This window comes from Rhodamnia argentea, chromosome 1 (assembly GCF_020921035.1).
Source record: "Rhodamnia argentea isolate NSW1041297 chromosome 1, ASM2092103v1, whole genome shotgun sequence".
NCBI lineage: Eukaryota > Viridiplantae > Streptophyta > Magnoliopsida > Myrtales > Myrtaceae > Rhodamnia > Rhodamnia argentea.
Genome location: NC_063150.1, coordinates 3,356,429 through 3,384,331, shown reverse-complemented (window position 1 = coordinate 3,384,331; position 27,903 = coordinate 3,356,429). Strand labels below are relative to the sequence as shown.

General features: G+C 38.0%; 2 protein-coding genes across 5 annotated transcripts; both read left to right on the top strand.

The window, feature by feature from the left end:
* The first annotated feature begins 24 nt into the window (after positions 1-24).
* LOC115748739 (putative ion channel POLLUX-like 2) lies at positions 25-26,263 on the top strand. Of its 3 annotated transcripts, none has more exons than XM_030685349.2 (25): positions 25-54; positions 11,031-11,135; positions 11,927-12,003; positions 12,763-12,881; positions 13,482-13,768; positions 19,412-19,483; positions 19,696-19,771; positions 19,891-19,989; positions 20,077-20,231; positions 20,325-20,429; positions 20,759-20,845; positions 21,677-21,761; positions 21,856-22,003; positions 22,267-22,343; positions 22,435-22,515; positions 23,171-23,362; positions 23,452-23,565; positions 24,390-24,482; positions 24,568-24,694; positions 24,787-24,863; positions 25,002-25,049; positions 25,144-25,213; positions 25,335-25,408; positions 25,850-25,960; positions 26,032-26,263. In XM_030685349.2, the coding sequence occupies exons 2-25, from the start codon at positions 11,050-11,052 to the stop codon at positions 26,131-26,133; spliced, it is 2,562 nt and encodes an 853-aa protein (XP_030541209.2). In that variant the 5' UTR covers positions 25-54; positions 11,031-11,049; the 3' UTR covers positions 26,134-26,263. The 3 variants fall into 3 exon arrangements, with proteins under 3 accessions (XP_030541209.2, XP_030541207.2, XP_030541208.2); XM_030685347.2 differs by having other exon boundaries at positions 12,725-12,881; XM_030685348.2 differs by lacking the exons at positions 25,002-25,049; positions 25,335-25,408; positions 25,850-25,960; positions 26,032-26,263 and having other exon boundaries at positions 12,725-12,881; positions 25,111-25,191.
* On the top strand, positions 3,200-5,843 carry LOC115748745 (photosynthetic NDH subunit of subcomplex B 5, chloroplastic). 2 transcript variants are annotated; one of them, XM_030685362.2, is made up of 6 exons: positions 3,200-3,458; positions 3,732-3,792; positions 4,308-4,370; positions 4,468-4,526; positions 4,640-4,904; positions 5,436-5,843. In XM_030685362.2, exons 1-5 carry the CDS (start codon positions 3,222-3,224, stop codon positions 4,874-4,876), a joined length of 657 nt encoding a protein of 218 aa, XP_030541222.2. In that variant the 5' UTR covers positions 3,200-3,221; the 3' UTR covers positions 4,877-4,904; positions 5,436-5,843. The 2 variants fall into 2 exon arrangements, with proteins under 2 accessions (XP_030541222.2, XP_030541221.2); XM_030685361.2 differs by lacking the exon at positions 5,436-5,843 and having other exon boundaries at positions 4,640-4,975.
* Positions 26,264-27,903: the final 1,640 nt, after the last annotated feature.

Below are 27,903 nucleotides of genomic sequence, written 5' to 3'. Positions count from 1 at the left end.
GAGCAGAATGAGAGTGTAAGTAGGGAGAGAGAGAGAGAGAGAGAGAGAGAGAGAGTCAATGAAGTGTGACAGCAAGTTGAAGGGAGGGGGGAGAGAGAGAGAGAGGCGGTGAGAATATGATTCTCGTTCACAGAGGGAGGGAAGCAATTCGAGGCTGTTGTGCTGACGTGGACTGATTTCACCTATGTCCATCAGTTTTTTATTTTAAAATACTTCTCGAAAGCTAAGGGCTTCATTGTTGTTGAGACCGCCCACTATCTTGATTTATCTTTAAATTAGGACTATATTCGATTGAGAAATCTACTATAATTAGCACATTATATCTCCCTATTATAACTTTCAATTGTAAGTGTAATAAATTATCTATAATAGTGGTTATTCATGGGTTCAAGTCTAAATTATCTATAAAATACGAGTTCAAATTATAAAAATTTTCTAGCGTCCCAAGCACGTTGCCCTTACAACCCTACCGAGGCGGCCTCTCGGACTCCCACCCAATCACCAGATAATGGGACCCTTTTTCCTTCCTGTCGATAGAGAATATGAGCTACAACCCAATAGGTCGTGACCGGATGGAGTTTTCAAGGTTTTTTTCTATGATTGCCCTGTGTCTCCACCGTGTTTTTGTGTCTTTTATGTATCTTATGAGTAGACTAATTCACAATGAAATTGATGGATTTAATCGAATGGCCGATAATTAAAAAAAAGGGGGGATGATGTCACAAATAGTTCATGAACTTTAATCCAATGTGCAATGTGATTCCTCAACTTTTAATTTGATCAATATGATTTCTAAACTTTAATCTAATGTGCAATGCGGTCCTTGGATTTTTAATTTGACCAATATAGTCCGTGAACTTTTGAAATATGTTCAACTTAGTCTTTGAATTATAAGAATATGTTAATTATAGTCTTTCCATTAATTCAAATTTAGGGATGAATCTGAATATTTTCTCATAATTCAAGGATTAAGTTAAGTATGTTTCAAAAGTTTGAGGATCATATTAAATAAATTGAAAATTCAGGGACTACATTGCATATTGGATTAAAGTTCAAAAACTAAATTGGTTAAACTAAAATTTCAATAATCATATTACACATTGAGTCATAAGTTCATGGGACTATTTATGGTATTTTCCCTTAAAAAATCGATGATCCAAACATCTAACAACAATCGTTAATGAACGATTTGATAATCATTTTCACTCATCCAACCGCTCATGAAGGCCCTAACAAGTTTGTTGCGCTTCCTAGATAGTGGCAATATATAGCAACTCTGATTTCAATAGGGTGTTTAATACAAGGAGAACTATCCAAAAAATTCTAAACCTATTACAATTGCGTTAAATTTAGTTCTAAATTTGTTTTTGTCAATTCGGTCCTAAACATTTTGTAATTGTGTCTATTCAGTCCATTTGATCATTCGACGCCGACATGGCAAAATTTTTATGATATTTTAACATTTTTCAAATATTTTAATTTTTATAAATTTTTAATAATTTTTTTTTCTTTTTTCTTTTCATTTTTTTTTTGTTTGGGTCGACAGCCTCCTACCGGCCACCGGCGGATGTTGCCGACCCCTATGTGAGGGCCTACAAGCCTTGATCGACCACTGCACAAGGCCTCATGACCCTTGCCTAGCGATCGGCAGCCTCATGACGGCCCAAAAAAAAAAAAGACATAAAAAATTATTAAAATATTAAATTTAAGAAAAATATTAAAATATTATTAAAAATTTGTCACGTTAATGCCGATAAGCCAAATGAACTGAATTAGCACAATTGAAAATGATTTGGAACTAAATTTGCATAATTAAAATAAATTTAATACTTTTTTGATAATTTTCATCGTAATATTTATAGGATGACTATCGGTAGCTCTCGAAAAGGGCGCCATGAGAAAAGAATATGGCAAGGCTGGGTTAATACCCAAACTCAACCCCCTCTACCTCCTCCTCCTCCTCCTTTGGAAAAGGACACTACTCTCTTCCCTCGATTTTTCTACATTTTTCTTTATTATTTTTAAATTTGCTAACATGGCGCCAAACCAATGACCCACATTAAAAGTCGTTAACATCATTGTAATGACAATTTGATGATGTTGATAACAAATCGTTAAAGAAAAAGTGGGAAAATTAACAATGTTAACAAGTTTCAATAGAAGAAACTAGAGGTCAATAGAGGTAATTAGATGACTGAAAATATTCTTAAAAAACCTACTTGTGAAATTTATCGTGTACCATACTTTGTAGGCATTGCTCTCCCATGTATTTTTTTCCTTTCATTCTATCCCTGGAAATAGGGTTTTCCTGTTATAGAAAATAATCATCCTGATAGTTTCCTTTGATTTTTCAAATTATGTATTTTTTTTCTCTTTTTAAATATTCACCTTAATTTGTAAATTTTGGCGTAATATGATTATGTTGTGTTGGGAGAATTAGAAAAAAAAAAAAAAGGATGGAAAACAAAAAAAAAAGTTTTTGAAAGGAGAGGAAACCTTTTTTTTTTTTTGAAACTTTCTTGCTTTTTACTCAAATTTTTTTTGTTTTGAGGAAATGAATATGTCCCATGTTATTAGAACATAGAAATTTCTAAGACCACGGCAGTTGAATTTTCCTTAGTATAGATAATATGTTCTGGGATCGAATCTTAGTGAGTTTGTAAACTTCTACATCTAGAGCTCGATCGAAACTCGAGTTCATTTAGATGTAAAACATCTAGAGGATATTCTTTATCATTAGGGAAGAAAAAGAATATGATGACAATTGGGGGTAGTGGTGGTGAGTATAAACACTACGTTGATTCCACTTGCCTACTGTTGGATAGGCTTTTATACTAACGATCCACACCTAAAATGAGTTATCGGAGTTTCGGCTCTTGTGTATTTCGGATTTCGGTACATGCTTTACATAATAAGACGGCAAGGTACCCTTTTAACAAGCACGTGGGAATTTTCCTTAAATACAAACAACCTGTTCTCGGATAAGGGCAAATACCCTCGTTACCGTTCAATTTTAGTTGGCGTGGTAACATACCATGCACTCGGTCCTACGGTAACGATATATGAATCCAACCAGATGATGCCACGCCAACCCCCAACGAAAGAGGGCAGTGCGAAACCAACACGTGGGAGAATCCCATTGGCTCGCGCCTTACAGCCGAAGCAACCTCAAAACGAAGATGAAAACACTTCGATCGAGTGAAGAAAGACGAAAGCCAAAAATGGCTCTCTGCGTTCTCTCAGCAAGCTCGGTGCCCAGAATCTGCGCTCGCACTTCCTCTACCAAGCCCATCGGCGTCACGCGAAGAGCGTCGCGTCCCAAAGCCCCGACTCCTCACCGTCTTGAGCTGCGGGGACGGAGCTCGGTCCGCCGTCTGAACGCGGCCGGATTGTCCGAGATCGAACCAGACCTGAACGAAGACCCGGTGGACCGTTGGGCCACGAACAGCGTCGATGCAGTAATTTCTTCAGCTTCTAACACCCTCCAATACATAGAACCACTAAAATTGATAAATTTTGGAAATACAGGGCCAAAGATGAGATACACGTCCTTTCGTAATGAGCGTTGTTCATGGGTGCGACACCGGACACCGGTGATGTAGCGCCGCCTTTCCCTGCTTCGGACAAACAGAACCTTTTGAAATCCCCGTTCTAACGTTTCCAATTGTCGTAGAGCATGTGCATGTTAGTGGAGACACGATCTGAAGCTATGTTGTTGGTGCTAATCGTAGGAGGACTTTAAGTATGGAGAGTATGATGAGCACCACACTTATCACGAAGGGGAGGAGAAAGGTAACACATGTTACACCCTTTTGTCTTTTGCTCTGTCGTGGCTCGTTTTCCTTAGGAGTCGAAAACAGTAGACTCAATCAATTTGCCAGCAATATGAAGTGATTCCAGAATGAAACATTTAAATGGAAGAGACAATTCTTTGTGTGATTGAATGAAATTTATCATAACTTCAATTCCAGTAGAACTGAAGAACTTCAATTCCAGTGTAACTGAAGAACTTATTCCATACATACTGATTGAAAGACGGGTGAATTGCAGATTTGCAGTCATGACTTAATTCCGGTTTTATGTATGCGAAGTACTAAATAGTTACATTGGCAGTATGCTAGTGTGATAGTCTTTCGAGTTTAGAATGTGGAGCCAAACAGTGGCTTGCTTGCAGTAACTTTGCTTTTACTAGTAGAATGATACCTACGATTTATGATGCTGACCGCCGAATAGGAAATTGCCCGTGCCGTAGATGAATTGTCTCCTCCTATCAACTTTCTGTTGATGCTTGCTGATCTCCGATCTAGGAACTTTCTGGGGAGCAATTGCTGAAGATATTGCTGCAGTCGAACCACCAACTGGCTTTCAGGGTACATAGAGTTACATCAAGCATTTTTTCGGCATTTGATTTACAGCTAATCACAGGGATGCGGACGAACAACTGATTGGTACAATCGCTAATTGCAGGGCTCATATCGTGGCTTTTCCTTCCAGCGGTCGCTGCAGGAATGTACTTTGATGTTCCGGTAATATGAAGGAATATTTAGCTCTGTTAAGCATAGAACGATCCAATCTGCTATATTTCCTTCCTTTAACTTGGTATATAACTAAGGATATCACTGGCTTCCTTTTCCTTCAGGGAGAGTACTTGTTCATTGGAGCGGCTCTCTTTACTGTCATCTTTTGCATAATTGAGATGGACAAGCCCGATAAGCCCCACAACTTTGAGCCCCAGATTTACAACATGGAAAGAGGGGCCCGTGATAAGTTAATAGCTGACTACAATACGATGGACATTTGGGATTTCAACGAGAAATATGGAGACCTGTGGGACTTCACTGTCATAAGAGATGATATAACCAAGAGAATAAACTAAAGATGGCAATTGTTCTTTTACAATCTTGGTATGTCTTGGTCTATGAGAAAGTTGCAGGTTCATGTCTTGCCTTTTGTAGATTGCCTACTATATATTTTCCAGTTTTGCCTGTTATTTTCATAAAGTTTAAGTGATATAAAGAAAGAGTAAGCTCGTAGAAGCAGCATTTTCTTGAAACTTTAATGATACATGCCGGTGCAAACTCACATTGTAAGATTTTTGTTTCTTTAATTTCACATGACCAGAAGTAAACTTAATTGCATTGCCTGTATCGACATTGGTAACATCTTTCTTTTAGGTGGGATGTACATTTGGATATCTTCCGTCTAGAAAAATTCTAGTTCCTTTGACCATTGTTGCAATGGGCAAGCATGTTTAATGCGCGGTGAATACGCCTTAGTAGAGGTCATAGCGTGAAAAGGCTGAGGCTATCGATTTCTGCTGGAGAGTGAAATGACTATCAAGGATATCCAGTTTCTTTTCCTTTTCTCTCTTTTTTTCGTAAATGCGGTTTTTGGAAATTGGATATGCAGTGGCTAATATTTCGTTTGGCCTCCAGCAATGTAGCGTGCAAAGCTTCTTTGGAGGGCTTTAGTGCTTCATCTGAACTGCTTTTCAGGGGCCACGAGAACAATAATTTTAGTAGCACGCTTCTTGTTATACCTCTGTCAGTTTGCCCGTATGCTCGATAAGGACTCTTGCTCGCAGTGCAGTCCAACTGATATGGTGAGTTGACGTGCTAAAGACTATTCGACCGAGTTATTCTCGTGGTACTATAGATATGTGCATAGTTGTAGCTTTCCAAGAAGAGGCCATCTTCTTGTTATGAGTTTCTCAACCCCATACTTGTTTACTTATGACCTCACGAGTATCGATATTGGTCCGTTAAACTTTGTCCTATGGTCACTCATGTTTTCAATGTGCTTGCTCAAAAAATGTATGAGCACTGTCGTCTGCATCTGATGCATGTAGTGCTTCTAAATGTTGTTTCTTAAACGATGATTTTTACTGTTTACCCTTTCCCAGAAACATCTGGTGGTTAGAAACTGCTGGTATGCAGGTAGTTGCTTTCCAGTGTTATCATCATCAGAGACCTTTTCAGCTTGAGCATTTAGATTGGAAAAGGGACACGTTTCCCATGACATTATATCCATTAAGTCCAGCAAAAGCACGGACTGAAAAGGCTAAAGTTTCTACTGGAAAAGAAACCGCTCGGTCCCTGATGGTGACCTCCCCATCTATCATAATGTACTTGACCGCATCTACACACAGCTGTTGTTGTATAGCGATAATTCGTGAAAAACAGCGCATAGATCTGTCGAGGATTGGCTGCAGAAGTCCAGGGAATAGATCATGTCTCGTTTATTTTTCAATATTCTAAGGTGGGCAAGTATGAATTTAATATCGAGAAATTCATACACAACATAGACTTCGAGAGTTGCTGTAGATCTAGATGCATGCTCTTTCAAGGAAATTAGGCTGCAAAATGTTTTGTTCAGACAAGATGCTGATTGTTTTTGACTAATTGTCAAAAGGATAAAGTAGATGTAGGTAGAGGTGTCAAATGGATGGGTTTAAATTGGGTTAAATATGATCTAATTTAATCTGTTTTGGCTCATTTTTATTGTTAAAACACTTTAATATTAAAATTCAGTTTAGAGAAAAGTATTTTTTATATATTTATATATATAGCTAATTTTTTTTTTTAGTTTCTTAGGTAACTCATTTATGACCTAATTAAAACCTATTTAGAACCCATTAAGTTTCTAAGTAACCCATTGATGACCCACTTTTAAAACTTAAGGGACTTATTTATGACCTACCACCATGAAATATGGATTCTAGACCTATTTTGTCACCTTTAGATGGAGGCACTCTCCAAGTTTGTACTGTACCCAGTGGTGATTCATGGGAAGGCGATGAGTTCAGGGGGAGAGTTATCGTCCATGACCAGTGGCCAAGTGAATGAACTACTGTCAAAACAATGATCGTTAATGCTTTGTAGCACAGAAAGCACGTTTTGGATGGAAAAATTGAAGGTGAAGAATAAACACTCACAAAGGAAGATGAGACGAAAATTGCTTTTCAATGTTTCTGTATTTACATCGATTCACCCATATAAAATGGTCACAAGACAAGCCTTTATATAAGCATATTACACGACTCTTGAACTATTAACTCATAGATATACTTCTAAAAAATGAACAGTCACAATATATTTACAAAACATCATACTACGGACAGACCGTTGAAAAGCTCACTTAATAATGACTCTACAATAAAAAGTCTTAAAAAGCAACCCTATTATAAAGACGAGTCTTGATTTGCGCACAAGTTTGTGGATGTGTCTCGGGGAGTCGAACGGACAGCAGCATCGACATCGATTATGGACAACGTTCATGAATCCGGTTTAGGTTTAATTTCTAACACGTTTTTTGGATTCTAGCTTTCGCCGTAGATATGATCTTTGCACGAAGCAATTGAGATTAGGATCGAGCGCTTTTATTATCGTGCTCGTTACCTCATTCACACCAAGTACTTATCATCGATTTGGAACAATCTTGACTAGATTTCTGTAAGTGAAAGAGTCGGGGACCTCACGTGATCTAGTAAACAAAAGCACGTGCGGGGTCCAACTTTTACACTTGCCTATGTAGTTGATTTAGATGTTCTATTGACAAATATAGATAGATTTTTTTTTTTTTATGATCCAGGATCCACCAGTCGTAATCGAGCCCGAAAGTCCTTTCCGACGTCAACTATACCCGGAGGGAGGTTGGTCCCGCAGCCCACCAGCAAAGGCCTCCCATTTTAGTCCAAGAAACATGTTGGGAGGGTTTTGAATCCCTAATTGTGGCTTACGTTAGCGCCAAAGGGTTTGATTCTCACCAAACACGCTATGCCCGTGGTGATAGATTTTCTAACATTCTTATGTAAGAATAATTTATTCGAACATTCGTCGTCGGATGAGTTACATATGTCTTCATATTCAGTTCTATAAACTTAATTTTTGCATGTGTCGATCATCTAATGTTGATTGCATAAAATACTTGTCTTATACCCATGGTAGATATGATAAAAATCTAATTTTCTCATAGTTGGACAAGATTGTTGCCCACCCTCTTGGTCAAATATTGGCTATCCTAATCAATATCGGTGCAATTTCCGTATTAAATGGAGAAAGTGCATTATAGGTCCTGTCCAATAGAAAATGTTGTGACCGATTCCAACTCATCGAAATGCTTTTAACAATTGTTGCTCACGTTTAAGACTTTGTCTAGTGAAGCAAATGAGAGGGATCTCTTAATATAATGTAGTACGACCCTCTAAAAATGTATTATAAACTTTATCTGATGATTGGATTCTTTATTTAGTTAATACTAATTTGTTCAATATGTAATATTCACGTATCTATTAGCAAATGATCAACGATTCTTTAGTGATGATTTTTTTTTTTCATTTGCTTTTTTAAGGACTAATACCATCAAGAACGCCAAACCGATACGCTTGTGTCACCTTTTAGCCCCAATTAGTTATTGTGCTACAAAAACTTTCTAAACTGGTAAATTCGTCTCTTAGCCTCTCATATCCACACGAAAAAAATAGAAAAAACCTAATTTATCCCCATCAGTCTTTGCCTCTAATGTTTTAATTCTATCATGTGTTTCAACTTCACTTTGGTTTCCCTTGTCACTTGCTATCAACTCGAAAATGTAATCCTAGCCAGTGCAACATTCTAGACTTATCTTTTGGATCATATGAGATCCGAACTTTCGTTTTCCTTGATCAGTACTTGCATTCAATGCTCATATGCATTCGATTAGAGTTTGTCCACGAATATGACTATTTGAAGCGGGAGGTCTCGCGATTCGAATGAAATACTCCCAACATTTCCTTGGAATGACATCAATGAAATTAAGAATAGAAGACAGTCGCTTTTAAGTCTTCTATTTAAGTTTCTTCAATAGAGAATCGAGAGGTGGACCTAAACAAGTTGTTAAATCACTTCATTTGAACTCTGGATATAAAATTTGGGGGCATTTTTTTTAAGACGAAGGGAAAAAAAACTGTTCTCTTGACTTGAGAGTGGCGATGAAGAGGTTAGACTTCCCATCAAGAGATGGCTACTGTTGCTCGTATGGCAGCCACCAAAGACATTCCTTCCCCCAATCAATCATTTGCACGTGGCATCTTTCTAACCCTCACGAAGCCCGAGGTTGACAAAGAAAGCTGCGACACGTGCGTGCCTTTTGCCCTCAGATTTTGAACCAGTCACGTTTTCTCATGTGCCAATTTCCTTTCGTTGTTTTTTTTTTTTTTTGGTTTTTTTTCAAGACACTCGTTCTGTATCTACCCATTGTAGGGCCTACTTATCTACGAGTCAACGCATGTGCTTCGTCTTTGTAGACCTACTATGCTCATTATCCGCTTCTCGGCCATACAAAAATGCCTGCTCAGATCTGGAGGCGGCCTTTTCTTTTTTGTCCTTTTTGAGTCAATGAAGAAAAGTATCCAGTTCTGTGCGAAAGAGAGGAAGGGGAAGATTGGTTAGCCTGTTCGCCAGCAAGTAGTTTCGGTTGTCGGGTCGTGTGATTGGTCGTGATTTCGGCATCCTAAATTCAAAGTCTAAGCGAGAATGTGATCGCCTTGATCGGAATTGTTCCAATATTAATATATGATAGCAACGAAATTACACGTCATGAAGCTTTATTATGAGAATGATGTATCTAGCTAAAAGGTCATTTTATACATAAAGCTAAACATTAAATTTGGTGGTGGCTTTTCATATTACTAAAACTCCCTTAAACTCGCATTTCTACATAAAATCTAAAGCAAAACGTCACTGTCGTTAATAATTACTATTTGACATCTACAAGAGGTTACCAAATAAGTCATCTTCCTGTTTTTTGTGAGGACATGCATATGTGCTCGTCTCTCAAACATATTTATGTTCTCGTTTAAAACATCATTTAAACTCATTTCGCATTGGGCATGTGCCTATTGCATGAATAATAACTAGTCCTTCCCTTAAATGTTTAAAAATTCCATGAGTTAGTTCAACTAAAGGATCACTATTTTAAAGTTTAGAGATGATGATTTTTTTTTTAAAAAATTTGAAGACAGCATTGAACAAGCTCAAGGATTATTAGTGTCTCCGCTCCTACATATTATATGTCGGATTATATCACATGATTTTAGCTCCTCTTTGCAAGTTCTACATTGGCTTCCATCCTCTTCATAAATAAGCATATCCATGGGCCTGTTTATTTTTCGCATAAAACGAATGATTTAGGAAGTACTTTCTTAAAATTGCAATAGGTTATACAACTTGAAATAATTAATCGATGAAAAATATATTCATCACCGACAATGATTTATATATAAATATTTTTGTGCGGATGAATTTTAAAAAAATATTTTCAAGATAATTTATTTTTTCGCGAAAGCAAATGCGCCATTGATAAGGAAAATGAATAGTTCCATACACACTTTGCGCAATCTTACGTGAATTTTAACCTAAAACCTTAATTATGGTCGGAAACTCAGCCACCAAAAGCATGCAAAGGCGCATAAATCATTAGCTAACAACAACAATAATACTGAATTACGTTGAGAAGTGGTGATTTATCATTTCACATGGTAAACCGTTGGATCGTTGACTTGCGAGTCAACCCATCGTCTTTCGAGATCGTGTTCTTATTTTTCCATATAAATATATTTAATTTATCTGACTGCGATGCAATTGCACGTGGTCACCCAATTTTGTTTTTATTTATTTATTAGTTATTTATCTCTCGGGCTCAAATATCATCCGGAGCTTTGGTGAATCCCATCCGCGGGTGTGACGGAATGACGAAAACACCCTTCACCTCCACGTAAGCCAAAGCGCTGGCGGGTGGGGCCCCCCACCCACCTCGCTACGCTTGGCATTGCGTCCGTCGTGCCGAAAAGGACCGCGCGAGGTCTTTGTCCGCAATGAGCACCTCTGTTCTCTTGGTTCCCCCCACCAGCAAAGCTTTTGAGATTTCATCAGAAGAAGAAGAAGACAGAATACACGAACACGAAAAGACTTCACGCTTTTCTCTCTTTCCTTCTCTTGGTCTCTCTCTCTCTTCTTCCTTCTTCACTTTCAGTTTCAGTCAGCAACGCGCAGAAGAGAGAGAGAGAGCGAGATGTTGCTCAGTCAGCTGCAGAGCCCGCAGCCATGGATTCCACCTCCTCGCCTTCCCGCACTCCGCCGCAACTCTCCTCCCTCGAGGTGCTCATCTCTCTCTCTCTCTCTCCCTCGCTCGCTCGCTCGCTCTCCCTTGAGTTCATTGAAGTGTCGAGTGGCTTCGTTTGGTGCGATCGCGCAGTGTCTGTGGTAATCGGTGGGCTACATTCACCTTTCGGGATTGAGTTTGCGTTTCGTCGAGTTTGAGGCGGAGTCCGATTCGTGTTGCTGTTGCGGTCTACCTGAAATTGATTGCTTCCGAGAATCCGTTAGTGTTGAATACGAGGCAGCACTGAGAGCGCTGGTTAATAATGTTGGTGGAATTTGTTCTTGTTCTGTGATCCTCAGTGAACGAGACAAAAGTCCTTTTAATGTTTTCCGCAGTTTCTTCTTTTCTTTTCCTTCGTTTTCGGTTGGAAATCGTACCGATGGTTTGTGGATAGTCATTTGAAATATTCCGACCAGCAGAAGATTCGGTGAGCGAATCTGGTACGAAAGAGAATTCGAGATTTTCTTTTTCTTTTTTTTAAATTAATCGCTTCGGGGAATCCGTAAGTGCATATGCGATGCTCTATCGAGAGCACTAGTTAACAATGATGAAGCTGGAATGTGCACGGTGTTTGCATTTGTGTAACAAAGAGTAAGACTTCTGTTGAATGTGTAGAGAACTTTCGTTATTCTCTCCTAATGTAATCCGTAAGATCCATGAGATGGCAATCTACGTGCAAAAAGAAGTTTCGTGGTATATTCTTTGTGATTCCCTGGTGTTTATGTAGAGCTGGACTTTTTTAAAAGCTGAAGCTGACATCATCTCTCTGTTTTTCTCTTCCCCTCAGCAAAGTGATGCAGATACAATGTTTGTGGTTCAAACATGCAGCTTTTTGTTGGCATGGCCCCACAAGGCACAAGGAAGGTGAGTTGTTTTAAGTCTCTGTTGACACTGTGAACTCTATCCAGTTTTGCTTGCATTATTGGGTTAGACTTGAAGTGCTCTCTCAAAGATAAAAAGCCTTTTTACCCATTTGAAGGAAGATCGCTTGATTGCCATTTATTTAATGTTCTACCAAGCAAAAGATCTAAATTGGACTTCTGCAGGAAAGGTGTTGTGTGCCTGATAGAGATTTTCATATGTAACAATTTTTGACCTCTAGCTAGGGGGAAGCTGACAGGTCCAGGAATTCAGTAAAACCTCCAGTTATATTGTTGGTTATCCTCTTCTCCACACTTGGTGAGGTCAGAAAGGGTGCGACTGATCCCTCTATCTCTGTGCTAGTATCCATTGGCTGTGGGACAGAAGTACTCAACTACATGTGTTATGTGATGGAATAGTGAATTCTAACCACTTTTCTCCCTTGAACCTCCAAATATTCTAGCAGATTGACAGTAATTTTGAGTCATATGTTTGCATGCTTTTATGTTGGGGCAGCTGCTGCAAGCATCACTGCTATTTTTATATTTTGAAAAGTCGAGGCCTGTTCTTATATGCTACAAGCCTGGAATGAAGTCATTATCTGTCATCTGCATCAATTTGAGTAATGTCTATAAGTTGACTCACAAACTTTCATCTTGACTTCTGGCCACATTCTTAGCATTCTCATTTCGCTATCTATCTGATATGCCCTTGTTTCTACCAAGTCTTATGTATCTCTTAACGGACAACTCTTTTTTCCAGGGAAATTGGATGCCAGATCCCAGAGAACCGGGGATGGTCTGGACTTCAGAGTTTGTGCAGGGAATAGGAACAATTTTGATGCAAAGTTCTTTGCGAGGGACCAGAATAGGGATTATCAGGTGAGATGTAACTGCAGTTTTCATGTATCTCGGAAATCTTGAGGTATGGATTATTGCATCAGATACTGCAATCTAAAATATTTGCACAGGTTCTTTTACTGGACCAGTTAAACTCATTCTCCTGTTCTATTTTGGAGTCTGAAGGAGTAAATTAAGGATAGCGTTTTTGGTATCCTCCTACTTCTCATAAATCCGAAGTTTCTGCTCTTGGGGTACAACTTTTAACGCTGTTGACACTGCCCTTCTTTGTATGGTGTTAATAAAACATTTCTTTGAGAACTATTGGTTTTTATGAACTTTTGTTAGCTTTTAACTGTTTTTCTGAACTAGATTACAACCTGCGGTCTTAGAATGAATATTTTGAACTCTTGCATCTATCATCTTGTGTTATAACTTGGCTGAAATTCTTTTTATACGAGCCTTGATAAGTTTCGGATTTTTGAAGATAAAAGACTCCATATTTACTAAGTTGCCTTCGCCAATCTTCGATATCGTGACATATATGCTTCACCAATAACTAGCAAATGGATCTTTTGACTGTAGGATTACTATTCCATTTTGTCAAAATCGAAAGTCTAACGTAACTCACTTTTTTTGCAGGATCCCCATGTTAGATCAATGATGAGTACCATGTCATTGTATGTGTTCCTCAGGTTGTCCCAACTGAATTCCGCCTGCATGCTGACAAAGATTTGTCAGCCGCTCCTACCACATCTTTTTCAGAAATTTCTGGCTTCAGGCGCTTCATTTGCCTGTATATCTAATTCCTTAAATAAACCAATGCCTCTTAACTTGGACGTGTCCATGCCTTCACTTGGAGACGTCAGATGGAACTTTGCTCGAATGATATATTTGTTCAACATCCAACTTGAGCGAAACATTGCCACGTAGGTGAAATCTTTCCTTTTTTTTTTGCCTTATGTATTTGTATGTCCCTAACTCATCTTCAGTTCGAATGATACATCTGTTCAACATTTAGTTGAGCAAAACATTACCATGTAGGTGAAGCCATTGCCTTTTTTCTGCCCTATGTGCCTGTATGTCCCTATCTCATCTTTAGTTTATTATAGGGCGCGTTGTTCAGTTCCTCATGGTTGGTAATTTTTCTGATTGTCTTTGTCATCCCTGTATACAAGCTGGTTGCGTGAATCAAGATGATGGTGATAATTTCGGTTCCTGAATGGGGTGCTCTCTTAATTTGATAGGTGGCTGTAATTACTTCGTTCCTTCCAGTGACTTTGGCTAACTTTTGAGCTGTCAATGCTTGTTTCATTGCACTCATCTAATAAGTCTTCAATTGTACGAAGGGATAAATTCATTGAGAGTTGAAGAATTTAGAGAAAAGAATTGTGATAATTCTCATTTCATCTTGTACCACAATTACAAAGCTATTTATAGGACTATTTTAAGTGCAAACTAGGAAAAAAAAATCTGAAAAATACAGCTATAAATCCACAAATTAAGGGACCGATCCCACAAACTAAGTGATACTAAGAAATCATTTCCTAACTAATTATTTACAGCTATTTCCTAATAATCAGGACCTAAAAATAAGGATAATTCAACACTCCCCCTCAAGCTGAGGAATAGATGCCTTCCATTCCCAGCTTGGAAATTATTTCGTGAAAGATCCCACCATTAAGTCCTTTTGTCAGCACATTTGCCGGCTGATTTCCAGAAGGTATGTAGGACAAGCAGATCAACCCCTCTTTTAGATTTTCTTTGTCTGTGAATTTCAATATGCTGTGTCCTATCATGCTGTATGGGGTTATGAGCAATGTTAATTGCTGATTTATTTTCACAATACAGCTTCATATGACCCTCCCACTCAATTTTCAAATCTTTTAGGATGATTTTGAGCCATAATAGCTCACATATTACTTAGGCCACTGCTTGAAATTCTGATTCAGCGCTTGATCTTGCAACTACACTCTGTTTTTCACTCCTCCAAGTAACTAAATTTCCACCAAGAAATGTACAATAACTAGATGTTGACCTTCTATCCACTGTGGATTCTGCATAGTCAGCATTGGTATAAGCTTGTAGCACCAGTTTTTAATTTCTTCTGAATAGAACTCCTTTTCTGGGGCTTCCTTTCAACTAATGTAGCACTCAATCGATGGCTTGCAAGTGTGATTCTCTTGGATAATGCGTAAACGGACTAATCACACTCACTAAATAGGCAATATCGGGCCTATTATGAGCCAAATAGATGCGTTTCCCAATCAATATTTGATACATTTCTCGATCTACAGCAAGTTCTTCCTTTGTCTCCCTAAGTTTTTTTATTAGGCTTGATAGGTGTACCTACTGGTTTACAATCATGTTTTCCGGTTTCCTTCAAGAGATCGGTCACGTCCTTCTGTTGTCAAACAAAAATTCCTTGTCTAGAGTAAGAAACTTCAGTGCCAAAGAAGTATTTGAGTCTTCCCAGCTCCTTTATTTCAAACTCTTTAATCAAACACCGTTTTAGCTCCTGTTTCTCCTTATCATTGTCATCCGTGACAATGATAGCATCAACGTGCACTAGAAGTGCCATCACTCTCCCTACTGTCGAATGCTTAATGAAGAGGGTATGATCCCCTTGGCTTTGTTTGTAGCCCCGAAGCTTTCATAAGTTTGAAAGATCTCCCAAATCAGGCTCTAGGCGATTGCTTGAGCCCACATAGTTCTTTCTGTAATCTACATGCTTTGTTTGTTGTCCTTTCTCCTTCAAAGCCCGGTGTTATACTCATGTGGATCTCCTCTTCTAGGTTTCCATGTAAGAATGTATTTGTCACATCATACTGTTGAAGTTGCCAATTAAAGTGGGCCGCCAGAGAAAGTAAAATTCTCATAGTGTTCATCTTTGCTATCGGAGCAAATGTCTCTTGATAATTTACTCTGTAAGTCTGAGTATTACCCTTTGCCACCATGCTATATATCTCTCAGGAGAACCATCAGCTTTGTATTTCAAGGTAAAAACCCATTTGCAGCCAACAAGATTTTTCCTTTCGGTTTTTCAGCAATCTCTTAAGTCTTGTTTTTTTTTCTAGTGCATCCATTTCTTCTCTCATTGCATTCCTCCATTTTTCTTTAGAGTGTTCAGACTCACAATGAAATTTCTATGAGGTGGTGACAGGCGTTCAAGTGACACATAGTGAGATAGTGGATATAAGAGTTGCTTTGTGCACTCTCTTGTACCTTTTCTAACAGCAATGGGAAGGTGCTAGTCATTTTCTGGCATAATAATCAACTGTTTATGCAAAGGAGAGTTGGAACTTACTGGAAATTCATTTGAAAAACTCGGATGGGATTCTTGAACCCTTGTTTGGTTTGGAACAACTGCCTTTCTTGAGTACACCTGAGGAAATCTCATAGAGTCATAGATACGAGTAAATACATGAGTGGATACTTGTTCCAGAATAGACTCAGACATAAGGAGTGAGTCCGAGGTTGAAGTAGTAGGAACTTATTCATCGGAAATTGATTGGTTAGGAGCTGATTGATCAGGGACTGGTTGATCAGAAATGGGAGCTCGGATTGGAAGATTATTAGGAGGTAAGTCAAGATTAAGGTTTTCAAAATCTTTATCTTCCACTAATGATTTCTCCCCCTGAAGATAAGATTGTAGAAAGTAGGGTTTGTTTTCTACAAATGTAACATCAAATAATATGTGGGTATTTCTAGAAGGAGGATGATAACATTTATACCCCTTTTGTGTAGAAGAATAGCCAAGAGAGACGCATTTGATTGCCTTTGGGATCTAGTTTTCCCCTTTGTTGATTATGGACTTGTACGAATGAGGTGCAACCAATGACTCTAGGTGTGAGATTATTTGTTGTATTTAAAATGGGGATAAAAGCTGGAAAGAACTGCCATAGGAGTTTTGAAATCTAATACTCTTGATGGCAGTCTATTAATCATGCATGTAGATGTAAGGACAGCTTCCCCCCAATATGACTTAGGGACATTCCCATGAAACAACAATGCTCGAGTAGTGTGAAGCAAATGACCTTTTTTCCGTTTAGCAACCCTATTTTGTTGTGGTGTGTTTACACAAGCTGACTCATGAATGATCCCTTCTTCTTGGAAATAGGTTGACAAGATCTGATTAAAGTAGTCTCAGGTATTATCTCACCTAAAGCTCTTAATTTTGACTCCAAATTGATTTTAAACCATGGAATGGAAATTAGGAACAATACTACTTACATCAGATTTGTGTTTGAGTAAGAATACTCATGTGGTCCTAGTGCAATCATCGATTAGAGAAACAAACCTTTGAGCCCCTGAGATATTTGGAATTGTGGAGGGTCCCCAAATATCACTGTGAATCAAATCAAAATGATGAGAACTTCTTTTTTTGTTAATAGGAAAAGATACACGGGTGTGCTTAGCAAATTAACAAGTATCACACTAAAATTCACACATATCTAATTCTTTAAACAAAGAAGGAAACATGATATTTAAGACACGAAAAGAAGGATGACTAAAATGAAAATGATAAAGCCAAATGACATCTTTATTTGAAGTGCTAAGGAATGACAAGGATGAATTATTCATGACTTTCTTCGAAATTCTTAGCATCTCAAGATAGTACAACCCATTCCTTTCCTTAGCAAGTCCAATCTTCCTATCCAAATCCTGTTCCTGAAAAACACAGTAGGTAGGGTAAAAACTTGCATAACATTTGAGGTCTTTGGTGAGCTTTTGTATGGAGACAAGATTGGCTGACAGTTTCAGCACATGGAGGACACCGCTGAGTGTGAGAATGGGCATAATATGGATATCACCAATTCCTACAACAGTGGCCAGGGAACTGTTTGCCACCACTATTTTTCTATTGCTTGGACATGGAGTATAGGTACTAAAAAAATGTGAAATGTGTCATGTGATCAGTATCACCTGAGTCTATTATCCGAGCTTCACTAGAAAGTGTTTCTGAGGCATTTAGACCAAAACAGAATGAAGGTTTACCTGAGAGTGCCAAAGAACAGGCTCCAGAGGGCTTTTCAAGAGGGATTTTTGTCTTAGACATGGATATTTCCAATGACAGGGAAAAACAGAGAAAGTACTCGGAAAGGAAGAGCAAAACAGAAGCAATGAATGCTGCAAGTGAATGAGGTTTTAGGGCAAAAAACTGAGATAAGATTAGAGACAAAGTGGGAAAAATATAGCTAAATGGATCACAACAATGACGGTTATGATCAGATTGTTAAGCACAAAAACAAATCCAGCAATGAATGCTGTGATTGGAAGATTATTGCAACAATGAAGGCTGCACTGCAACACTATCCCAGAGAAAACAAGCCTAAATCTCCGATACCATGAAGAATTTAGAGAAAAGAATTATGATAATTCGCATTTCATCTTGTACCACAATTACAAAGCTATTTGTAGGACTATTTTAAGTACAAACTAGGAAAAAAAACAGATCTGAAAAATACAGCTATAAGCTCACAATTTAAGGGACCAATCCCACAAATTAAGGGATACTAAGAAATCATTTCCTAACTAATTATTTACAGCTATTTCCTAATAATCAGAACCTAAAAATCAGGATAATTCAACAAGAGTAAATGAAATCAATTGGATTCAGAAAATCCTACAGCCATGTGAGGTAACGTGAAAAAGAATTAGCAAAGCTACTTCAGACTAATAGGAGTTATGAGGATAACCATAACGCAGCAGATCAATCAACTTATCCAGAGAGAGAAATGTCCCACTTTGACTAAAGCGAGTTAGCGAATTTCTCCCAAGAAGCAGCTCACGATGTTTTCCCCAATAACTTTGTGAATCCGCAATGTGTCTTGCTATTGTTATGTGAAGTATCACAGGGTCAACTATTTGTTCTTCACACTTCATGATTAGTATGTGATCTAGTTTTAACATGGATAATTGATGGATGTTGCTGCAATTAGCCGGGATTGAAATATCAAATGAAGGAAAGTATCCGAGCTTTAGTTGGGATTGCTTCATTTTGCTTTCTGGTTTTAAAGCGTCAATAGTAGAGAAAGTGGCCATCAAACCAACATCTCACAGACCTTCTTTTCCATATTTAGCACACAACAGGATTGAGACGAACACATATTTTTTGCTTTCTTCATTCCCAAGTTAATATACTCTTAGCGTTACACATATCCATATAGGTTTCTATTGTCACTCTAATAAATTGGGAGGGTACTAGCATTGCTGTTTCAACTTTAGAAACAACTTCACCAATTTATGTCTTAGCATATCAGAGCATCTCATTTGGCTTATAACTTTAGTTTGAGATGGCTTTACCATTTTCAGATAGTTTATATACTTTTCAGTAGACTTCAACCCTAGTTATGATAAGTTAGCCACTAAAACTGGTATTGTCTACACTATGATGGCATAAATAAAAATCTAAAATCAGGTTTTTGATTGTAAAGTTCTGATACCGATGCACTTTAGCGTCATCGCTTGGTGGACTATCATGCATACTTATGTCAACAGTTGGATGGCATTAGCATGATGTTCTAATGTTTCACGTAAAGCACTGATGCATTTCTCGTGAATGGCTGTAGGTTCTTTGTAGTGCTCCTGCTCGCATGCTTCTCTTTTGTTGTCATTGGTGGCTTCCTATTCTTTAAATTCAGGTAAACCATCATCTTTACCTTTCCGGACAATTACGTACTTGGAGCTTACTTTTCATGCTTTATGCTTTGCAAATGGAACTGACGATAGATTCAGATCTTTAAATAGTGGCTTAACTAGTAAACATCAATGAAATGAAGCAAAAGGAATAGATGAGTACATCGATGGAATCTTTCATTCGTTGGTTGATCGGTCATTCCTTTCTATATTGAAGGGGGAGTAAAGAATCACTTGAGGATTGCTTTTGGGAGGCATGGGCATGTTTGTGCTCATCATCTACTCATTTGAGGGTGAGTCATTGCTATTGCATTTTCCGGTGTTTTCCATGAATTATAGGTTACTACAACCTTCATGCTGCTAAGATGATCTATATTTGTATCTGGTGCTAAGGATTTGATTTGAACTACAGCAAAGAACACGTTACGAAAGGGTCATTGGATTTGTACTTGCTATCTGGGGAATATTATTTTATTCTCGCCTACTAAGCACTATGACAGAGCAATTCAGGGTAACCTCCAGCAAATTAAAAAGAATTATTTTATTTTACTTAAATTTCTATCTAAAAGTTGATCTCTTCAACTTTTGTTATCTACAGAATAATATGCAAAAACTCAGAGAGGGAGCACAAATGCAAGTTCTAGAGAGTGATCATATTATTGTATGCGGAGTAAATAGCCATCTTGGTTTCATACTAAAGCAGCTTAACAAGTATCATGAGTTTGCTGTTCGCCTAGGTACTGCTTCAGCTAGGTAATTTTTGTCTAAAGTTTGAATAAGTTTATGCAAGTATGGTCTTTTTTTTTCTAATGTCTTCTGTGGTTTTTGTTGGTTATCTGGCAATAGGCGACAGAGGATTCTTCTAATGTCTGACCTACCGAGAAAGCAGATGGACAAGATTGCTGACAATATTGCCAAAGATCTTTGTCATATTGATGTCCTCACCAAGAGGTAACTCATCTTATAATGGAACAAAGGGCTGTCTTGCCAAGATATGGGGAAAAGGAATTGTATGGTTTATTGGCAGCTTAGTTGCTTATCCGATTTGGGCAAAGTTTGCCCTGAAGTTGTCTGTTATCAGCGAATCAGGAAACATGGTTGCGGCTTTTCTAGCTTCTTTAATAATTCAAGCATAAACAGGTCGCATCATTTGACTTGCATCCAATGACTGTTTAGTTATATTTTTGTAGCAATTCTGTTTGTGTTCTATCTTTTCCTTTTCTTCTTTGTTGGGGTTACAGTATATCAAACTCTCACTCTCTACACTTTTATGTTGACAGTTGCAGTCTTAGTTTAACAAAATCATTCGAAAGAGCTGCAGCAAGCAAGGCTCGTGCCATTATTATACTACCGACAAAGGGAGATCGGTGAGAACACAAAGGGCGACTTTTGCATATTCTTGTTCTTTTGTACTCTCAAATAACAGAAGCATTAATATCAAGGAAATGCTGTTCCTGTAGCAGTTGGCTTGTGAAAGGTGCTTTTAAGTTTTGTCCTGTATTGTACCATGCAATTTTACCTCATTACATATTTGGCAGGTGGAATTTACTTCTGTTGTAGAATAACAAATAACTCCTCAAGCTTGCATGTAAATATCACTAGATCCTTTATCCCATGCCAATGCAAGTTTCGCAATTCGCAATGCAGATTTTGTTCGTCTTGGACAGTGCTAGCCTGCTTAGAAAAATGTCTTCAACTAGGGAAAACTGATCTCTCCACATTTTAACATGGTATACTGGAAGAGAAAAGCAACATGTGATTCTAAGCATGTTGTAGTTAAAACTGGTTGCTAGCTTTGTGCAGTGTAGTGAAGAGTTTGGAGTTTTTCTATCCGCAGTGTCTTTACATCTTTTCATTTTGGAGAATTTCAACAAAATTTGCTCTTATATCTTAAGAATGATCACTAATGAAGAGAATTTTTTATACATTTTAACTAGCATGCACTGGCTGAGTGAAAGGAGCAATTTTTTTTTTTTTTAGGGATTGTGCTGAGGCAAAGTGCAGTGTGGGCATTTAGTTAGATGGTGATTTTCTTGGTAGTAGATAAATCCATGTATACGACTGGGAGAACTTGTGATTGCTCATTTGCAAGTCTTGGAGACAATATCACACTTTCCTGCAGATGATAAAAAGTATAATTATTTCTTCTAAGAGAGGGTTGCTGAAGCTGAAATTAATTTGAAATTCCTTTCCCCCAGGTATGAAGTTGATACTGATGCCTTTTTGTCAGTGCTGGCACTTCAACCTATTCCGAAGATGGAGTCAGTGCCTACCATTGTTGAGGTACTAGAACAAAATTGCTTATCGTCATTTGCTTTCCCTCATGCTGGAAGTTACTATTCTTGTGATCGCTTGGGCTTATCATCTCAACTTGCAGGTTTCAAATTCCAATTCTCGCGACCTTTTAAACTCAGTCTCTGGCATAAAGTTGGCGCCTGTAGAGAACGTTGCGTCAAAGTTATTTGTTCAATGCTCTCGGCAAAAAGGGCTCATAAAGATCTATAGACACTTGCTCAACTATCGAAGTACTGCGCTGATATTCCTCAAACTCTTACATCCACTGAGACAACATTCCATCAATAAAATTTTTTCTTTGAAAAAATCTTTCACTTGGCCAATTGGAAAAATGATACTAGAGAAAGAAAGATATCTTTTTCTTCTGTTGGTTTATTTAGGCCTGGTTGTAAATTGAACAAATGCTTGTAAAGTAGGGAGAAAACAACTTAGCTGTTCTCTTAATGTTGGAATCTTTGTGAGACTACTTATAATCTGCTTTATCATATTGCAGAAAATGTGTTTAATCTTTGCAGTTTCCCTCATCTGGTCGGCATGAAATATGGGCAGTTAAGACGTGGATTTCAAGAGGTTACATGAATTTGCTGAACTATATATGTCCTGTAGAGTTTATTTTCTGTTTGCTTCTTTTAGTTTACTTTTGGCAGTTGATGTTATGCAGGCAGTAGTTTGTGGCCTCTATAGGAGTGGGACGATACGGTTCCATCCAAGTGATGATGAGATTGTGCAGTACGGTGACAAAGTAATGATAACATTATCTTTTATGAGTTGGTTCTAAGTTCCTCTTGTGACTCACATAATCCAGCATATTTGTTGCTTGTCTTGTACTTGTAGAAGCTGTGCATGGTTAACATCAGTTGAGGCATTCTTTCATATCAGCCATGCTATTATGAATGTCGCAATGTAGAGGAAACTTTACACCCCAGACTTTCGAGCCCTTCTTTCACTGTTTTAGGCTGTAAAACACAACCCCGTATTGTATTCATTATACTAGGTGCCACTATTTGAAGTTTAGGATACATGGTACAAAACCCTGAAAGTTAGAAAGGGGTCAATTGTTACTTTTTGAATATCAAGGTGCAATGTGTAAAACCCTCGAAACTCAAGGGGGAGGGGGTAAAATTGAATCTTCCTAATATTGAAGAACTATTGTGAAAAAGATAATGTACAAAGCATGGCTTAAGTTTCTTCGAAGTTTTTAACTTGATCCTGCTGTTCTCTCTCTCTCCCCCTCTCGCTCTCTCTCTCTCAAAAGGAGTAATTAGTCATTTCATGAGCCATTGCTTCCTCCAATTTTTCATATTGGCTGAAGTGTTTCTAATTAGCCTTTGATCAAATAATCAAAGGTTTAAATCTTTGATCAAATTCATGTTGTTATTTCACCAATCCTTGCCCAGATATTGTTCATAGCCCCCGTGCATGGAAAAAGGAAACCACAAATTGCATCTTCAACGGCCACTAAAGAAGGAGTAGGTTCCATTAAAAATCTGGAAGTTGTTGCAGAGAATAGCGATAATTCACAGGCCTTGGAATTGATAAAAGTGAGGCTTGATTGCATTGTCAAACGGTCAAACAAACTGGGCTCAAAGGTATGGATTTTCTAAAACACGCAGATACAGAGAATTAGCATTTTCTCACGTATTGTTCTCATTTTCTGTTTACTTGCTCATGGACACAGGCATCTGAGTGTAGTTTGGGACCTAAAGAATGTATACTTTTGCTTGGATGGCGTCCAGATGTGGCAGAAATGATTTCTGAATATGACAATTATCTTGGACCTGGCAGTGTGGTGGTATGCTTTTCTGCGGCAGTGTAGCGTATTACCTTGCAGTTATTTTGTTTTGGTTTTTGATGTGTGTAGATAATATCAGTTAGTTGCACATGATATGTGCTTCAAACATGCGCTTTTGACATGTAACTTCTCGGGGTTTTTTTATACTTAAATTTTGTGGATGAGGGAAATAGAAGTCCACTTGTTACCCATTGGCCAAAGTAAAAAACTTGCTAGTTATTCAGAGAACCACAAAAGAGATGCCTATCATGTGCACCTTTCGCTCATTGCAGAAAAGGATTAATGCATATTTCGTTCATTAAGATTTTGTTAAAGTTAATCACCTGAGGTCAAACTTGAAGACCAAACTTTGGTTTTAAGGCAACAGCATTGACTAGCTCTTTCTTAAGTGAGAATTTACCTCACAGACTATGACATTCATCATGAGTTTCTGTGCACTTAAAGGCTGTAATCTGAGCACTTTGGTCATCAAGCATGACATGATTTGTCTTCCATCAAAAACAAGGTTGCCAAAATGCATCATTAAGTGACTGACAAGTTGCTTCTTGAGTCACTGTGAAACATCAACATCAACTATCAAACTAAATTTTCTTTTTGTGGCTCGTGTCAAGGATTAGGTGCTGTGGATCCTGATGTGTTAGGTGTTGTGTGATTTTGTGCTCAAGCTGCTTCTTCTGATTTGAAAGACAACAGACAACTAAAGATCTTCATTTTGCGATTCGTTTTTTGAGAATATACATTGATTTATTTGCGAACTGTATGTGGGCTTGAGTTCCTAGATGTGCAGTTTAGAAGCCATTCATTTCAGTACAACATATTTGCAGGAAATATTGTCGGATGTCCCCATAAATGACAGGAAAAAGGAAAGCAACCTTGGTGGTCAGTGCAGACTAAAAAATATCAGGGTCTCCCACAGTGTATTGTCCTGTCTTTTTACTCTGTCTTTCCAGCAAAGTCTCCTATTTCACTTTTTTCCTCTTGTATTTTCCTCATGTGCTGTAGATTGGGAACCCAATGGACTATGATACATTAAAGGAGACTATTATCAAAATTCAAAAGTCAATCAAGAAGAATGAAAATATTCCCCTTTCAATTGCTGTAGTACCTGATAGAGAATGGCTTATTGGAGGTACTTATATATCAATTAACTTGAGAAGTTAAATCTGATGGAGTGGATTGCTGACCCCTTTTCGGTTCTATTCTTCTTGATTTCTCTCTTAGATCCATCCAGGGCAGACAAGCATTCTGCATACTCTCTTCTTCTTGTTGAAAATATTTGCAATCAACTCGGTGTGAAGGTATCCCTCCTCAGGCTTCAATCCAGTAGTGTGACAAATCCTTTTTGATATACTCTTTCTTCAGTATCCTAGTTTTATCCCGTTAACTGCACATATGATTGGGAAAACAAAGGAATGATACGAGTAAGTTCAATGCAGGCACAAAATCTGGTTGCAGAAATCGTCGACTCAAAGTTGGGTAAACAAGTAATCTTCTTTCTGTAGGCTCATGTTATCTCCTTAAGTGGAAATTTTCTGTGCTTAATAGAAATCCAAGTAAACAGTGTTTGAATACCTGCAGATTACAAGAATTAAACCATCCCTCACTTATATAGCAGCTGAGGAAGTAATGAGCCTTGTAACAGCCCAAGGTCCTTTTCTTCTTGTTATCCTCTTCTATTTGCTGTGCTTGGCATTAATTGCTCATCTAAAGAAAATATAAAAAGAGATAGTAATTTCATAGAGTGATTGAACTGTTTCTTTGTGTGACAGTGGCAGAGAACATTGAGCTGAATGAGGTATGGAAGGACATTCTTGACGCAGAGGGCGATGAAATATATGTTAAGGTACATGCTGCTTTGACTCTTAAGTTTATTTCGTTTACCGGTCCCCTGATTTCATATATGTTAGATACTTCCCTGCTGCAGTCTGAGAGTCTGATCTCCGTATAACCCATTTTACTCTTCGTTCCATTAGACTCGAGAGATGTCTACTGCCACATTAAGTGATGATGCATCAGTGCTCTACTGTAAGCCAAAAAAGAGAATGATAGTAAAAATATTGAGCGTTATTATCAGGTCCACTGCTAGTGTAAACGATAAGTTACAGTTTCAGCATTGGATAAGCTTATGTTTGGATAAAGTCGGTCATAACTAACTTTAAGTACACTTGTCATCCATCCGATGATGAATGTGGAAGAAGTTCTTTACAGTGTCAGTGGACTAGTAATTATCCAAAAATTATTGCTGGTTCACCAATAGAATTTCATGCGATGTGTCTTCTAACAGGATATCAGCCTCTATATGCTAAAGGGCGAGAACCCATCGTTCCACGAGCTCTCGGAAAGGGCACGCTTGAGGCGCGAAGTTGCCATAGGCTACGTGAAAAACAACAAGAAGGTATAAGAAACTTAGTATTTGAAGATGAAAGCTGCTTCAGATTTTTAATTTTGTACATTTCGTAATGGCAGGTCATTAACCCAATCCCAAAGTCCGAACCCCTGTCCCTTGAATTGACAGACGCTTTAATCGTAATATCGGAGCTCGAAGGAGAACAACCTATTGTTGTGTAAATCATACATTCACATATCTTCTTGCCACCCAATTCCTCGGATCTCCCTTTTGTAATGAAGTTGTGGCGAGGGCTTAAAACTACCGTGTATTTTAGGAAAAGAAAATATCAGTTTTGGCATTCCATCGTGCGTAAATTTTCTTGTGGGATTCAAGAGTTCTAGGATAGGTTTGCTTGAAGTTCTGGTTGGTTTTGGCGTCTTCAACATTTGACCGCCCCCCCCCCCCCGCGCCTCCCCCTTCTCCGACGCTTGGGTTTTAATTGTTAGCAAGTTTATACTACAGCTTATGAATTTAATGTGAAAATTTCGTATCTCGGCCTTCCGGAGTTAGGGTATTGCGATTCTTTTATCTCGTCCTCGTTAGACAAGTTTTCGGGTTGCCCACAAAAAAAAAAAAGAAAGAACAGAACTACTACACAGTCTCTCTTTTAAACGTAAGCAGGACCTTTCTAGGGACTGAACTCTGCTTTCCTACTAGGGTCCTAGTTCTATACCTCCCTCAGTTTCCAAATTCGGTAGCCGATGTTGGACAAAGATGTTTCTGTTCCATACTGGAACTTCATCAATCCTAAGGCAAAATGTTTGCAAATCCGCAGATCGACCTCGTCTGATGTCGCATATCGGGAACAGAAAGACTAAGCACATCAAAAGACTGAGCTGGGCAATGCAGAGACATCACAGCAACTCCACAAACAAAATGGTTCATGAAAACACACCCATGATAAATATAAAATCTGATTACAGCATTCAGATAATATAAAAGGAAAGTGAATCATTGTCATATCAAAGAGAACCTTCAATGCCTCACGAACTGTTTAATATATAAAAGGTTCATGAAAACACACCCATGATAATCCATTTTGAATGCTCAACATCATATGTATCTATCTTCTTTCATAGTCATTATTATATAAATTCATTTTAGGGCTCTTTTTATTGTTTATTTATTTGTGGAATCATAAAAATGATAATTTAACACGTATAGCTAAAAATATACATTTAATATACGACGTGTCTTAACGTGTCGAAATTCTCTATTTTTTTAGAAATCACGTGTCGGCATGTCGTGTCGTGTCGTATCATGTCCCGTGTCGTGTCAGTGCAACATAGGCCTTGATAACCAGTTAATAAGGTTTCGGCATTGATATCTCGATGATGATGACCATGCTGCTGTATGACGAACTTGTTAGAAGACTATTTGAGCTGCGGACAGTTCGCCATGAATATATCTTGTTTTTGATGACCGGTCGCCTCTTCTGATATGGTAACTAGGCAATGCCATGGTAGGAACTCTACACCTTGCCACACAGAATGCTCTACTGGCAGGACGATTAATGAAGCTCAGGTGTTCTGGGAATTGGTAGAGCCGCGTTGGTCGAATATTTTCATTTTGTAGTTTGGGCAAACTTGCAATAAATAGCTTCTCATGTTTTGTTAGGTGCTTTTGTTTGCAGAAAATGAATGATACGTCGTCAAAAAATAAAAAAAAAAAATTTTCACCGAAGTCGTTAGTTTTTGTTGGAAAATTGCTAATAAAGCTTGTAAAAATGAATGAACGATAAATATTTTCACTATTTATTAATTATTTTAAGTAATCAATTTAAAAAAATATATTTTCCGAATATTTAATTTTGTGTGAAAAAATGGAATTTTTAAATCACAAGTGGATCTAAAAATGTTGAAGAGAAAGGGGGGAAAGGAACAGATTCCATAGAATCAAAAGAAGTAACGACTAATGAAGACGAGGCGAAGTTATCGAAGGGAAGGAGC

Coding starts and splice junctions, on each gene's coding strand:
- LOC115748745 (XM_030685362.2), top strand. CDS start 3,222: ATGGCTCTCTGCGTTCTCTCAGCAAGCTCGGTGCCCAGAATCTGCGCT. Junction 3,793..4,307: donor TCACGAAGGGGAGGAGAAAG/GTAACACATGTT, acceptor TCTCCGATCTAG/GAACTTTCTGGGGAGCAATT. Junction 4,371..4,467: donor ACCACCAACTGGCTTTCAGG/GTACATAGAGTT, acceptor CGCTAATTGCAG/GGCTCATATCGTGGCTTTTC.
- LOC115748739 (XM_030685347.2), top strand. CDS start 11,082: ATGGATTCCACCTCCTCGCCTTCCCGCACTCCGCCGCAACTCTCCTCC. Junction 22,004..22,266: donor ACACTTGCTCAACTATCGAA/GTACTGCGCTGA, acceptor ATCATATTGCAG/AAAATGTGTTTAATCTTTGC. Junction 24,864..25,001: donor GCAATCAACTCGGTGTGAAG/GTATCCCTCCTC, acceptor AGTTCAATGCAG/GCACAAAATCTGGTTGCAGA.